The sequence below is a fragment of the Oncorhynchus mykiss genome, chromosome 2 (assembly GCF_013265735.2).
Source record: "Oncorhynchus mykiss isolate Arlee chromosome 2, USDA_OmykA_1.1, whole genome shotgun sequence".
NCBI classification, from domain to species: domain Eukaryota; kingdom Metazoa; phylum Chordata; class Actinopteri; order Salmoniformes; family Salmonidae; genus Oncorhynchus; species Oncorhynchus mykiss.
In genome coordinates, this window is record NC_048566.1 from 84,529,958 (window position 1) to 84,543,977 (window position 14,020).

At 42.4% G+C, this 14,020-nt stretch overlaps 1 protein-coding gene across 28 annotated transcripts in view; it reads left to right on the forward strand.

Annotated features, from left to right (window-relative positions):
* The window catches only part of LOC110498015 (protein-methionine sulfoxide oxidase mical3a), a 117,291-nt gene extending 105,587 nt beyond the window's left edge, over positions 1-11,704 (forward strand). For 20 of the 28 annotated variants that reach the window (XM_036957300.1, XM_036957339.1, XM_036957310.1 and 17 more), the window contains 5 exons: positions 797-847; positions 4,223-4,288; positions 8,066-8,165; positions 8,355-8,428; positions 8,656-11,704. In XM_036957300.1, the coding sequence (XP_036813195.1) occupies positions 797-847; positions 4,223-4,288; positions 8,066-8,165; positions 8,355-8,428; positions 8,656-8,840 (476 nt within the window). In that variant the 3' untranslated portion in view covers positions 8,841-11,704. Of the gene's footprint in view, positions 1-796; positions 848-4,219; positions 4,289-5,269; positions 5,328-8,065; positions 8,166-8,354; positions 8,429-8,655 lie in introns of all 28 variants that reach the window. The other 8 variants (XM_036957342.1, XM_036957404.1, XM_036957355.1 and 5 more) reach the window with 6 other exon arrangements.
* Positions 11,705-14,020: the final 2,316 nt, after the last annotated feature.

A 14,020-nucleotide genomic window follows, 5' to 3' on the forward strand; every position in this document is an offset into this window, starting at 1 on the left:
TAGTTACTCCACAATACTAACCTAAATCACAGAGTGAATTTTCTCTCAAGTGGACTTTAACCTCTCTGTCGTCTACGCTTTCAAAGGACTGTATAATGGGACTTATTGTACTTTATCAAAACATCAGACTCTGTAGTTAATACAACACCCATACTGTACTCTAATTGTTTCTGTCGGTCATCGTCTGAGCTGCATGCGATTTGGAGAATGTCTTTGTGTTTCGACATAGATTTGTGTGTGCTCACATTGGATGTGTTTGTCCACATAGTCTCATATGGAAGGGTTTCTGTTTACCAAGACTGAATACAATTGTGGCCAAGGGCATACATATGCTACATTGCATTGATGTATTGGTATGGTTACCAATCAAAAGTGGGAATACTACTGTACATATAAGACATCTTAACCCACTACACCCTTGTGGTTGATATGGTGTATGCCTACTCTAAAGCATCCGTGTATCATTATGAGTGAGTCACCGGTACCGTGACACTCCATACCTGGTGTTGCCTCACACACACATAGTTAATGTCTCATACACAGAGGCAGTACACAGCCGTACAGGAAATATATGTAGCCACCCTATCATTACGGAAAAGTACATGTAGTAAAAGCCAATATGTGTACTTGACTGCATATGTATTGTGGTGAGTACTTGGATACATGTTTGAACTGTGTGTGGTTGTGGTGTGTGTGTGTGCAACCATGTGCATGACCATCTTGTTGCAGATTGGTGTTGCCCAGTGGAGGCTGTGTGTGTACAATAACTCATATCTCTAATATATCCCTGTTGTAGACTATTGGGGAGAGTCTAATTACAGTGAAATCATGGACTTGCATCTGGGCGGTATGTATTTCAAATCTGTCGCTTCCAAATAACTAACAGCTAACCCACCTTTCCCTTCTATAGTACTGGTCTGGAGCTTGTCTCCTCAGAGCTGCATCCCCTGCTGCGGCAGAAGCCTGGTCACTCTCAGATCCCTCCAGTATCACTTCTAATAGACACTTAGCGCACACACAGTCAGAAAGATCACACACTTTTTTCCCCCTTTTCTTGTTAAGATCATTTTCACACACTCTTTGATCATTTTAATGTGAATTTCACTGCATTGATTACATCAGTGGTTCCCAAACTGTGAGGCGTTAAACGTACTCTTGAAAGTTGTAATAGTTGAATGCGCAAGGTGTAATTTTGAAATGAGGTAGTACGTCATCAGTTCCTCTTGTCATATCAGTCATTGTATACGTTACTTAGAGAGCTATTTATAACTTGTCAGAAATGTCCAGATCAAGTAGCCCATGTCAGCTAATGTTTTTTTTTGCCCATAAATATTGTTGTAGTTGTTTAAGTCACAAAATGAATAGAATTGCAAGAAAATTAGTTTTAAATCTGAACAATTTTCTTTGCATCCCATGGCAAAATGTGTAGAATTGCACCCCATGGCAAAATGTGTAGGATTGCAGGAAATAGACATGGCACTTGCACAGTATGTTCCCCAATGCTGGAAGGGGGTCCCTGAGTGGAAAAAGCTTGGGAACCCCTGGATTACATAATAACATCTATGCATTGGAATAGTGTACAAGTATAATAACTAGGAAAGCATTTAGTAACGAACACACACATGCTAACACATATTTTTTTTTTTTTTTTACCGTTATTTAACTAGGCAAGTCAGTTAAGAACAAAGTCTTATTTTCAATGACAGCCTAGGAACAGTGGGTTAACTGCCTGTTCAGGGGCAGAATGACAGATTTGTACCATGTCAGCTCGGGGATTTGAACTTGCAACCTTCCCAGTTACTAGTCCAACGCTCTAACCACTAGGCTAGGCGGCAGGGATAATGTTAAAGTAGAACCACACACACACACACTCACCTACCCAACTGGAAAATAGTGCACCCTGCCCCTTACTGACCCCAAAACTCCTAACTAAACTCCTGGCCCTTGACTAGCCTTAGAGCTGTGCTGCTGTATCCCTGTAGTCCCAGCTCTGGTGCTGCTGTATCCCTGTAGTCCCAGCTCTGGTGCTGCTGTATCCCTGTAGTCCCAGCTCTGGTGCTGCTGTATCCCTGTAGTCCCAGCTCTGGTGCTGCTGTATCCCTGTAGTCCCAGCTCTGGTGCTGCTGTATCCCTGTAGTCCCAGCTCTGGTGCTCATGCTTTTCTGACTCTCCCATACCTGCCCTGTTGCATAACTCCCTGTAATATACGTGTCTGTGCTGAAAAGCAGTGTTTGGTCTTGACCCCTCATAGCCGTCCTATTCACATTGTGTGTGTATCCAAAATGGCCTATTCCCTATATATTGCACTACTTTTGACCATGGCCCGATATTATGCACTACTGGGTATGGGCCCTGGTCTAAACTAGTGTCCCATATATGGCCATTTGGCTCTGGTAAAAAGTAGTGCATTACATAGGTAACAGGGTGTCATTTTGGATGCTACCTGTGATTGTCCAAAAGAGTCTGTATTAGTGACCCAGCGTGGATATGGTGTCTTGACCGTCTGACTGTCCCGCTCTCTGTGATGATGTTGTCGTTGTCACCCATTAGAAAGGAGATGGCATGGAGTGTTGTAACACTGGAAAAATCTATCTGGTCATTGTCCCCCAATAGTGTGATCATATTCACTATGTGGTTTATAGACCCTCGGTACAATTGCATGCAACAATTATAAATGTTTCGGTTTTTGAGTAAATCGCAGCAAGTTAGATGAGGCATCCATTGAAGGTAAGTATTTCTGAAATTGAAGAGAGACACCATTGCCACTTGGTTTGATCTTCCAAACTGAATGCAGTGTGTGTCTGATGGTCTCAAGCTTCTGGGCTGTGGAGGACACGGTATACATGGTCGGCATTCTGCAACTTTGGCCTGATACAGTGTTACCCTGTCTGGTGAAGTGAATTGGACTGGCTTCCATCTAGCTGGCACTGGCCAAATCATGAACTGAAACACAGGCTATTGAGGGAAGCAGCATGGCTGTGCTGTGTGTGCAGCAGCCCTGCAGGGGGTGCTAAAAGCTAACAAAGGAAACTGCTGTCATGCTCTCGCTTTTGGCCAGCAGGGTTGACTGCAGTGACACATCTTATCTATCACTCCATTTACAACCATAATCACTTCAAATAGGCACGCTAGTTTCACAATGATTCTCAATGATTTGGTACTTTACATACACATTACAATAAATAACTGTGGTTTTATGATGAGGTATGAGGCGGAACCATTGCACTTTAAAATCTCACAGCAGTGAGTATGTGAGACAGCCTATCATGTTTGAGTGGAGAGTTATGATTCTACTGTGATAGTCTCTTGTGGTTAATTTCACCAGCATTCCATTCTCTCTGAGCTCTTTCACCCAAGTCTCAGACTGTTGAGTACATTGTGTGCATTTCCTGTTGTATCGGTGTGTGACACCATCCCCTACTCATCGTTTGTCCGATACACTCTCTGATAGAAGGCTCAATTACTTTATATCTCCTCTTCACCTTACAGTTTGTGCCTAGTACAGTGTTTATCTATCCTCACTATATCCGGTAGACAGTATGACCTCATTAAATGTGAGGACTTTCTCGCGGAGGTTCACACGCATTTGCACAAAAATGCTAATTTGCACTTCAAAAGTAGCCACAACGTCAACAAATACAAGTTATGTTTACCTGGGAGAGCTGAAATATTTTCAAAGATTGAATAATGAACTCTTTCCCGCTTAGATGATTTATCTTCTATTTCTGTAAATCTCAAGTGATGATGAATAAAAAGCTGTTTTCATTTAGATGAATCTAATTTGCAGAGCATTGTCAACACATTACACAACATTGGTATTGTGAAGGCTCCTGTATCACCCCATAGAACTCTAATGTCACAACAGTTTTTCTGAATTTGAGGAGTATTATTCTGAGTACATCAGATGAGGATTATTCCCCCGTTCTTTCCAGCCCTTTGTGTTTTCACTCTTTTTTTTTCACCTTCTCTGACCCCACACAACTGATCTCTCTCACCTCCTCTCTACAGGTGCTTTCAGTTCTCCCTCCTTCTCCTAGTGCTCTCATTCTTTTAGATTTTTCTCCTCACTGTTCTTTCTTCCTCATCTTCCCCCCATCTCTCCCTCCCTCCTACACTTCCTCTCACGCTTTATGTCCTCTACACTTTTTTCTCTGTCTATCACTTCTTCCTCCTCTTCCTCCACCCCACCCCTTGGCACTCTTTCCCTATGTTGTGGAAGTAGTTGAGCTCTTTGTCGGGACCCCTCGCCGAAGACCTATCTCCTTCTGTCCCTGCTGTTCCTCTGAAGGTAACGTAACCTATTGCCTTGCCTGCTGCTGGCTGCTTCAGGTTACCACAGCAACCGACCGCGGGGATCCACAAAGCAGGGCTCCTCCCCTCGGTCTCCTGAAACTCCTCCTCTCCCTCTGTGTGTCCAGGCTCAGTAGATTTCCCCAGGATGTCACTGTTCACTATCTACCATAGTCGTATCACACTGAACATTACACACATTTATGTAGACATTTGTAAACTTGCCTAAACGGTGTAGATGAGAAAATAAGGACAGGACATGTCTATGCGACTTTTGGTTTGTGGAGTTGAGGATACTCAGAAACCTAGTGCACACTGTCACCAATAGTATTTTTAAATGGTTTATTTACAGTCTTGAATCAACCATGTAACATGGAGGCTTCTATAGACCCCCTCCCAGATTAATTTGCCTTGAGATTAACAGTCTCAAGCAGAAACATATTAGAAACCCCTCAACCCTGGTTAACAACCCAAGTAAGTAAACCTCTATTGTGCACACATTTTTCCATCATTCCAAGTAGCTGCAGCTAAAGCTAAAGGGGAAACTACTCTGCTTCATTGTGTGTTTAATCAAAAGCATGTCCTCTGTTTGCTGTAAAACTAATGGACATGAACAGCCATCTATCTCCCACTACTGAGTGGTGTAGTCTCTCTATAGTGTGTGAAAGCTGCCTGACAGCCTCTCTCTTGACTATAGTGTGTTACAACTAAGACTGTGTGTGACAAGGTTGTGATAAAGAGAGCGATAGACCTACAACTTGTGACGCATCTCAGTTTTCCATATTCTACAACATTCTGGATCATCTGGTCTACTGTCTCTAACACATGTATGTCTGTGTGAAACTGCTTGAGAAGCTTTCTGATCAATGTAAACAAAACATGCCTGTGTGTGTTCTGTGCGATCTGGTTTTCAGGCTGGATGTGTGTTATGTTGTTAACTGTGGCTCTTCTCTCCTGTGATCTTGGAACCTGGGCTAAGGGTGGTGGACGAGGCGCAAAGAAAGAAAGAGAGAGGGAGAGGGAAAAGCAAGCACATTGTTGGTTAAGTTAGCAAATCCACCTGTTTCCATCTCCTCTTTGTCCTGTCTGAGTTCCTCCGTCTGAGGAACTCCGCTTTGCCTCTCTCTGTCCTTGTCTGTTAATCAGCGAAGACCGGCAGCAGCACCCGAGAGCACAGCCATTTGATTTATGTGTATGCTGTGTTTTTCCTTTTTGTTTTGCAAGAGACTCCACCACTCCAGCTAAGTACATCATGCTGCATCAATGGTTTGCCCCCCTGTGTCTCATTGAAACCGCTTGGCTCCCACCTACGTGCGACACATGAAAAATGCTAGCAGACTTTCTATAGCATAGCATGGACTGGCCACCTTTACAGTGGCATAAGGGTAAAAGTTATTTGGCAGCTGGCCCTTGACTGCAGTAATGCATGCCAAATACCAGTCTTCTCCCTCAGGCAGGTTTAATAGGGGAGTATGATAGCTTCACTATTGGTCTAAATGACAGATCGGCGCCATCATTTGACCCAGTAGTAGAAGCTATAGGGAGAATTAAATCATTCATAACACAGGTTTTTTGGAACTGCTCTGTATGAATAGGATCTGACAGGATACTTTATTTCTACTGGTGGTACTTTGTTGCATGTAGGGATGTAGAACTTCCATAGAGAGAAACTCTTCTGGTGTTTTATCTCTGTGTAGAACATCCATAGGTTCCCTGAGTACAACATCCAGGGTACAATGTGGTGGAATACACCATGGTTTTCTGCCCTGTCCCCCTACCTATGGCCCTCTCCGTAAGGGGGGACACAAACAGTGGTAGGAGACGACAACTGCTCTGAACATACAGGGGTCCTCTGTAGCTCAGTTGGTAGAACATAGTGCTTCCAACACCAGGATAGAGTTTTTGTTTCCCAGGACCACCCGTATGTTAAAAATGTATGCAGGCGGGACTGTAAGTCGCTTTGGGTAGAAGTGTCTGCTAAATGGCATATATACTGAACAAAAATTTAAACGCAACATGTAACAATTTCAAAGATTTTACTGAGTTACAGTTCATAAAAGGAAATCAATTTAAAATGAATTTATTAGGCCAATCTATGGATTTCACAACTGGGAATACAGATATGCATCTGTTGGTCACAGATATCTTTTTTTTTTTTAAAGGTAGGGACGTGGTTCAGAAAACCAGTTGGTATTTGGTGTGACCACCATTTGCCTCATGCGACACATCTCCTTCGCATAGAGTTGATCAGGCTGTTGATTGTGGCCTGTGGAATGTTGTCCCACTCCTCTTCAATGGCTGTGCGAAGTTGCTGGATATTGTCGGGAACTGGAATGCGCTGTCGTAAAATGCCGATCCAGAGCATCCCAAACATGATCAATTGGTGACATGTCTCGTGAGTATGCAGGCCATGGAAGAGCTGGGAAATGTTCAGCTTCCAGGAATTGTGTACATTGCGACATGCGACATGGGGCCCTGCATTATCATGCTGAAACATGAGGGGATGGCAGCGTATGAATGGCACGACAATGGGCCTCAGGATCTCATCACGGGATCTCTGTGCATTCTAATTTCCAGCGATAAAACGCAATTGTGTTCATTGTCCATAGCTTACTACTGCCCATACCATAGCCCCATCGCCACCATGGGGCACTCTCTTCACAACGTTGACATCAGTAAAACTTCTCGCCCACACAACACCATACAGGCTTTCTGCCATCTGCTCGGTACAGTTGAAAACGTGATTCATCTGTGAAGAGCACACTTCTCCAGCGTGCCAGAGGCCATCGAAGGTGAGCATTTTCCAGTCAAGAACCTGGTGAGGACGACTAGCATGCAGATGAGCTTCCCTGAGATGATTTCTTCAGTTGTGCAAACCCACAATTTCATCAGCTGTCGGGATGGCTGGTGAAGAATCTGGATGTGGAGGTCCTGAGTTGGCGTGGTCTGCGGTTGTAAGGACAGTTAGACGTACTGCCAAATTATCTAAAATGACGTTGGGAGGCGGCTTATGGTAGAGAGAGAAACATTCAATTCTCTGGAAACCGCTCTGGTGGACATTTCTACAGTGAGCATGTCAATTGCACGCTCCATCAAAACTTGCGACATCTATGGCATTGTGTTTGTTGTGTGACAAAATGTCACATTTTAGTGGCCTTTAATTGTCCCCAGCACAAGGTGCACCAGTGTAATGATCATGCTGTTTAATCAGTTTCTTGATATGCCACACCTGTTAGGTGGATGGATTATCTTGGCGAAGGAGAAATCCTCACTAACAGGGATGTAAACAAATTTGTGCACAAAATGTGAGGGAAATAAGCTTTTTGTGCTTATGGAACATTTCTGGTATCTTTTATTTCAGCTCATGAAACATGGAACCAATACTTTACACTTTGCGTTTATATTTTTGTTCAGTGTGTTGTTATTGATTATTATTATTATATTACAGTACAGTAGCAAGGGCGTCTGTCTCAGAAGTTAGTGATACACAAACTTTCAACTTTGAAACGCCTGTTTTTCCCGCTCATTTTCCAAAGTTGAAATCTCCTCCACTTCATCTTCTGTGAGGTGTACGGCAAGACCATCCCGACCCCTGGTCAACAGTCCGGCCCAGCCCGGCCCATCATCCCCACTTCGCCATCCATTCCCACAACAAAGACGTCTTGGCTTGGCTGTCATTGCATTGCCTGTGTCAGTGTCTGCATCAGACCCACCTAAAGCCTCCTCTGCCCTGCCGTTTCCCTCACTCCCCTTTCCGTGTTGCTTCTTCTTCCAGGGATGGGCAAAAAGGACGACCCCAAGCTCATGCAGGAGTGGTTCAAACTGGTCCAGGAGAAAAACGCCCTGGTGCGATACGAATCTGAGCTGATGATATTGTGAGTTAACCCTTATTATACTATGTTATTGGCCTACTGAAGGTGAACTCTGTATCTATATAAGGTGCTGTAACTAAAGGCAGACAGACATAAATTAGACATAGATTGGAGACATCATTTAGACATGAGACATAATTCAGGGCCACAGGTGTAATAGTTGGGCCGTAAGTCTGTCTTTCTGTCCCCCAGTGCACGAGAACTGGAGCTGGAGGATCGCCAGAGTCGACTGCAGCAGGACCTGAGGGAACGAATGGCAATTGAAGGTGAGGACCGCCAATTTTCAATTCAATAAATCTTTATTTTCCCCGAAGTGCAATTAGTGCGCAGCATAAAAAAATATGAAAGGTGCAGGACCATGGGAAACAACATTCATGGTTTCACCAAATCCTGATTAACTCAGTGAGACACTTTTTTCACGTTCCTCTCCATATATGAATTCTCTACTTATCTGTCCCTCTTTCTCTTGCTTTCATCTCCCTCTCCTCCTCAGACCACATGAAGACGGAGGTAGAGCTGGCGCAGGAGAAGCACATCCTGAATGAGATGCTGGAGGTGGTGGAGCAGAGAGACTCCCTGGTAGCCCTCCTGGAGGAGCAGAGGCTCAGTGAGAAGGAGGAGGACAAGGACCTGGAGTCTGTCATGCTCTCCAAGGGCTTCAACCTCAACTGGGCCTGAGGAGGAGAGACTAAACTCACCATCCACCGTAACTCAGATAATACACTACCCCTACTCTGTGTCAGGGCTCAGTGAAGGCCCAACCCACGGCCTCATTCTTGGTCCCAGATAACCCAGCAGAGAATGTGTGCAGAATGGAGTTGTTCCATTACGGCTCCTCTGTTGGAGCAGTCTATAATGTTTACATATCTACCCTGCCACCAGCCAGGCATCATTACCTCAAATGATATCTCCCCTCACTATCAAATCACGGTGGGAGGAGCAACTACAGCCTGGACTTTCTCAGAACTTCAGAAGTTCTTGGAGCGGTTCTCCAGAATGGGGAACAATGTTTTATTATTTCTTTTAATCTCAAACACGCAAAGGGAAGAAAGAGGTTAGGTCCTGCTGATGTAAAGGAATTCAATGAATGATACCTGTTTCAATGTACTACATGTGTAGAACACGACATATTAGCAAAGCAGGGTTTTTAGATGAGGGTCGGCCCTTGACCTATTGACTGTTACAGGGTTTCTGTGGGAAGGGGAGGAGTGGTCTCACTCTCATTCTAACAGTCTCAACCTAACCTCATAACATACTCTACTATTGTGACTGCTGACTGGGGAGGGACATCCTCTCCTTTAGCTGCCTTTCACTCCAATTACACATTGGCTTCCACATTCTGAGGAGCCAATAAGGATGAGACTCTAAAAGTCGCATCATTTTTTTGCACAGAGATTCACCTGAAGAGTCAACACTAAGGATCAATGGAATCTGGTCACTTGGTTGTTTTGTATTTATTCGCTTGGTTTTGATAGAGAACCTGAATGAACTGTTTTTGGTATTTTCCATGTTCACGGAGGAGAGTGCCTGAACTGGAGGCTCGACGGATTGCACATCTGCTCTCTTTATAACATTGACTGCAAGGAAATCAACTCAAAACTCCATCACCAAGAAGCCATTGTGTAAGGTGGAGGCTGCTGCAGGCTCAGAAAAATATCCTGCGTTACATTGTCTTTGACTCTGAAAGTTGTGCTGGTGTGAATAGTTAACCTGTAGCATAGATTCATTGACACATGTATACTTCAGCAAGCAACCCACTTGACACATCTCTTGGTGCCCTAGTTCTGAGTGATCATGTGGCTTCTCCATACCATGCCATTCACCATAAATCACACTGATATTTCATTTTATAATCAGTAGCCCTTATTCAATACTAATTGGCATATACCATGAAATGTCCTCAGTGTAGGTTAAACAGTGAAGAGAACAACGTTAGGGGCAGTGTCTTATTGGGCTTACACAGTATCAATACATCGTGTTATCATAATACCATAAGTGAACTGACATCACTAACTGGTGTCATGAGACACTTACGTCAGTGGATATGCTTCAATATGGAAGTTCTAAACCATAGAACTCTGGCTTCGCTATCCCTGGGGCTGAGGTACATTACCTGCTTTTTCCCTTCTGTTTTAATATTTTAGTTCTTTTTAGGGTTTAAACTTTTATGTATCCCACCAGAGGTACATTTTTATGTTGTGTTTTTTGGTAAAATCCTTTCATACAACTACAGGTTGTCAAACAGCAGTTATGAGTAGAAGTGGAGACAGGAAGGTTGCTCTAAACTACTTCTATTCTGTCAGTCACAGGAGCATGTGCTTTTGTTTGGCATTTGACCTTACTAGCCTTTCTGCCAAACTGTAAATCTCTGGTTGGTCACAGTTTTATATATTTTTCTGTATTGATAGATACATACACTGAGAATTTGTGTAAGAATTAAACGGAGCTGTGAATACAAAAAAGTTACATCATTTCAAGGCTGGTTTAGATGGTGTGTGATAAGTTTGACAGATTTTATTGATATTTATAAACAAGTGTGCAAAAATGTATCATATGTAAAGAAAAATGAATCCTAATTTTTAAAACTGTATGTTGACACACACAACGAATATGTAAATGCTGCTTTATTTAGCCAAAATGCATAGGGTGTTGGATGTATGCTGAAACGGCAATAAAGCGGTTGTTCATTTAGAAACGCATGTCTCCTTTTATGTGTAGGCTTCTGTATAAACTTACTACAACTATGATTTTATGATAGAAATGTGAATATTCACCTTATTAATGACTGTCCTGCATAGTAGGCTTCCCCCTGTCAATTCCACTTATTTGGTCTATTCCAGAACTAGCACACCTGAAGAAAAGCTGATCTTGATTATTTGCCCAATTCAAACCAGGAGTGCTTCTTTTATGGCATATTAAATAAGTGCAACGTTCTCAGAATCTTCCCAACATGACAGTATGTGTTACATGAACCTGGCGACTAATTAATTAAAGGATGTTTTCACTGTTTTTTACTGTACGACAAGGGCAAAACCTGGCATTTAGTTTCTTCACACACTGACAGATTTGATCAACTTGCCGGTTGAAAACTCCACTCCGATATTTCTGTGTATCCAGTATTCCAGCGGGGCCATATCTGTAACAAGGTGTGGATGTCTGCAGACGAGACACTTTTTTTTTTAAACATGCAAGACAGCTAAGCAGAAATGATTGCATCTTGTTTCTGGGACTGTCAGGTAAGATGAGCAATGCTGCATGGTATGCATTGTATTGCATAGCATTTGTTTAAGTTCAATAGTCCATAATTATATATTATAAGGAAAGTTAAAGTGGTCATGTTGCTTCCTTGCATAAGCTATTGCGCAGAGGTTTACAGTAGATGGCTACATTTTACACCATTGCAGTGGCGACCCTTCATTCAGGGCAGCTGGGGTTTGCCTGTTTTGCATGTTATTTTGGCATTAATACATGTCACACATCAGTTTGCACACAATGTAAAAAATAATATATCATTGTATTAATAAAGCCGCGTACAAACATGGTCTCTCTTTTGTTTTCTTGAGTAAGGCAGCTCCAAAATGCAGGTGTTTCAGCCTAGCTCAATACTTTGTGGTGGTGGGGCAAGCCAGTTCTGTCACTCATGGGGACACTACGTCACTGCAAAGTCTAAGAGGAGACCTCGAAAATTCTAGCCCTTTGGGTGCTGCCATAGAGTCACAGAAGTGCCCATCCAAGAAGGCTCAAGGTCATTGGCCACAAATAAAATAACGTCAAATCACGTTATATGTTCAGTAACTTTGATTGGACTGATCATGTCAACATCATACTTTCAAAATCTTAGCTAGCAGTCATTATGAATCAAGTCGACAATCTACTGGCAAATCCTTTTTAATCCTTGTCATATGAAGAGAAATAAGGAAGATAAATTATAGATAAAATGTATCTGTGCTCATCGGCCATTGGACATAAACATTACACAACAAGTGGTTTGGAAGGAATCAGTGACCGTAGCAGTGTGGTCCCAAATCTGGGATTATAAAGGGCTCTTTTCCAAGTTTAAAATGATAGACATTCAACATTGGCCATTGCTGTCAATAAAGCATGATTTGTGCCACGCTCAAAACAACTGTTAACTCAGAACTGTGAAAACTTGACTTCATGGAGTGCAAGACAACTGGGAAGTCGGGAATAAATTTGCTCCGACTGGGAAAATACATTTTGAACGGTCTGTCAACTAGGAATTGTAAATCTGGCCTCCAGTTGTTTTGAATGCACCATAAATCCAGAGAATGCCAGACTTTGATGACATAATTTGCCCACAAAGGACCGCCGCACCACCTTCCTGTGCACAGCGCAACGGAATTCTAAGCATCACTCCAGTCAAAACTGGATTACATTAATTTGCTATGGGTTCGCGCTAGTGTTCCAGTTTAGCCAACGTTCTTAACCTCTAGCGTCGAGCAATCCCGTTTCCGGGAGCGCGATCATAGCCTCAAGCTCATTACCATAACGCAACGTTTCCTATTCATGAAAATCGCAAATAAAATGAAATAAATATATTGAAACACAAGCTTAGCCTTTTGTTAACAACACTGTCATCTCAGATTTTCAAAATATGCTTTTCAACCAAAGCTACACAAGCATTTGTGTAAGAGTATTGATAGCCTAGCATAGCATTAAGCCTAGCATTCAGCAGGCAACATTTTCACAATAACAAGAAAAGCATTCAAATAAAATCATTACCTTTGAAGAACTTCGGATGTTTTCAATGACGAGACTCTCAGTTAGATAGCAAATGTTCATTTTTTCTAAAAATATTATTTGTGTAGGAGAAATAGCTCTGTTTTGTTCATCATGTTTGGCTAAGAAAAAAAAACGAAAATGCAGTCACTACAACGCCAAACTTTTTTCCAAATTAGCTCCATAATATCGACAGAAACATGGCAAACGTTGTTTAGAATCAATCCTCAAGGTGTTTTTCACATATCTATTCGATGATAAATCATTCGTGGCAGTTGGTTTCTCATCAGAAGCAAACGGAAAAATACTGCAGCTGGAGGACACCAAGCGACCACCTGGTAGATGTAGTCTCTTATGGTCAATCTTCCAATGATATGCCTACAAATACGTCACAATGCTGCAGACACCTTGGGGAAAATGTGGAAAATGTAAGCTGACTCCTAGCTCCTCCACAGCCATATAAGGAGTCATTGCCATGAGGCGTTTTCAAAAAATGCGGCACTTCCTGACTGGATTTTTATCTGGGTTTTTTCTGTAACATCAGTTCTGTGGCACTCACAGACAACATATTTGCAGTTTTGGAAACGTCAGAGTGTTTTCTTTCCAAAGCTGTCAATTATATGCAGTCGAGCATCTTTTCGTGACAAAATATCTTGTTTAAAACGGGAACGTTTTTCATCCAAAAATTAAAATAGCGCCCCCTATATCCAAGAAGTTAAAACCTCTTGAAGCTAGGGGGTACTATGTTTATGTTTGGAAAAATAACGTTCCCAAAGTAAACGGCCTATGTCTCAGGACCAGACCCTAGAATATGCATATAATTGACATATTAGGATAGAAAACACTCTAAAGTTTCCAAAACTGTCAAAAATATTGTCTGTGAGTATAACATAACTGATACTGCAGGTGAAACCCTGAGGAAAATCAAACCAGGAAGTGGCTTCTATTTTGAAAAATCCATGTTCCATAGCCTGCCTTTGCTCCATTTAAAGGGATATCAACCAGATTCCTTTTCCTATCGCTTCCTCAAGGTGTCAACAGTCTTCAGACATAGTTTCAGGCTTTTATTTTGAAAAACGAGCGAGAAAGATAACATCACGTCAGGTGTTGGCATGAGT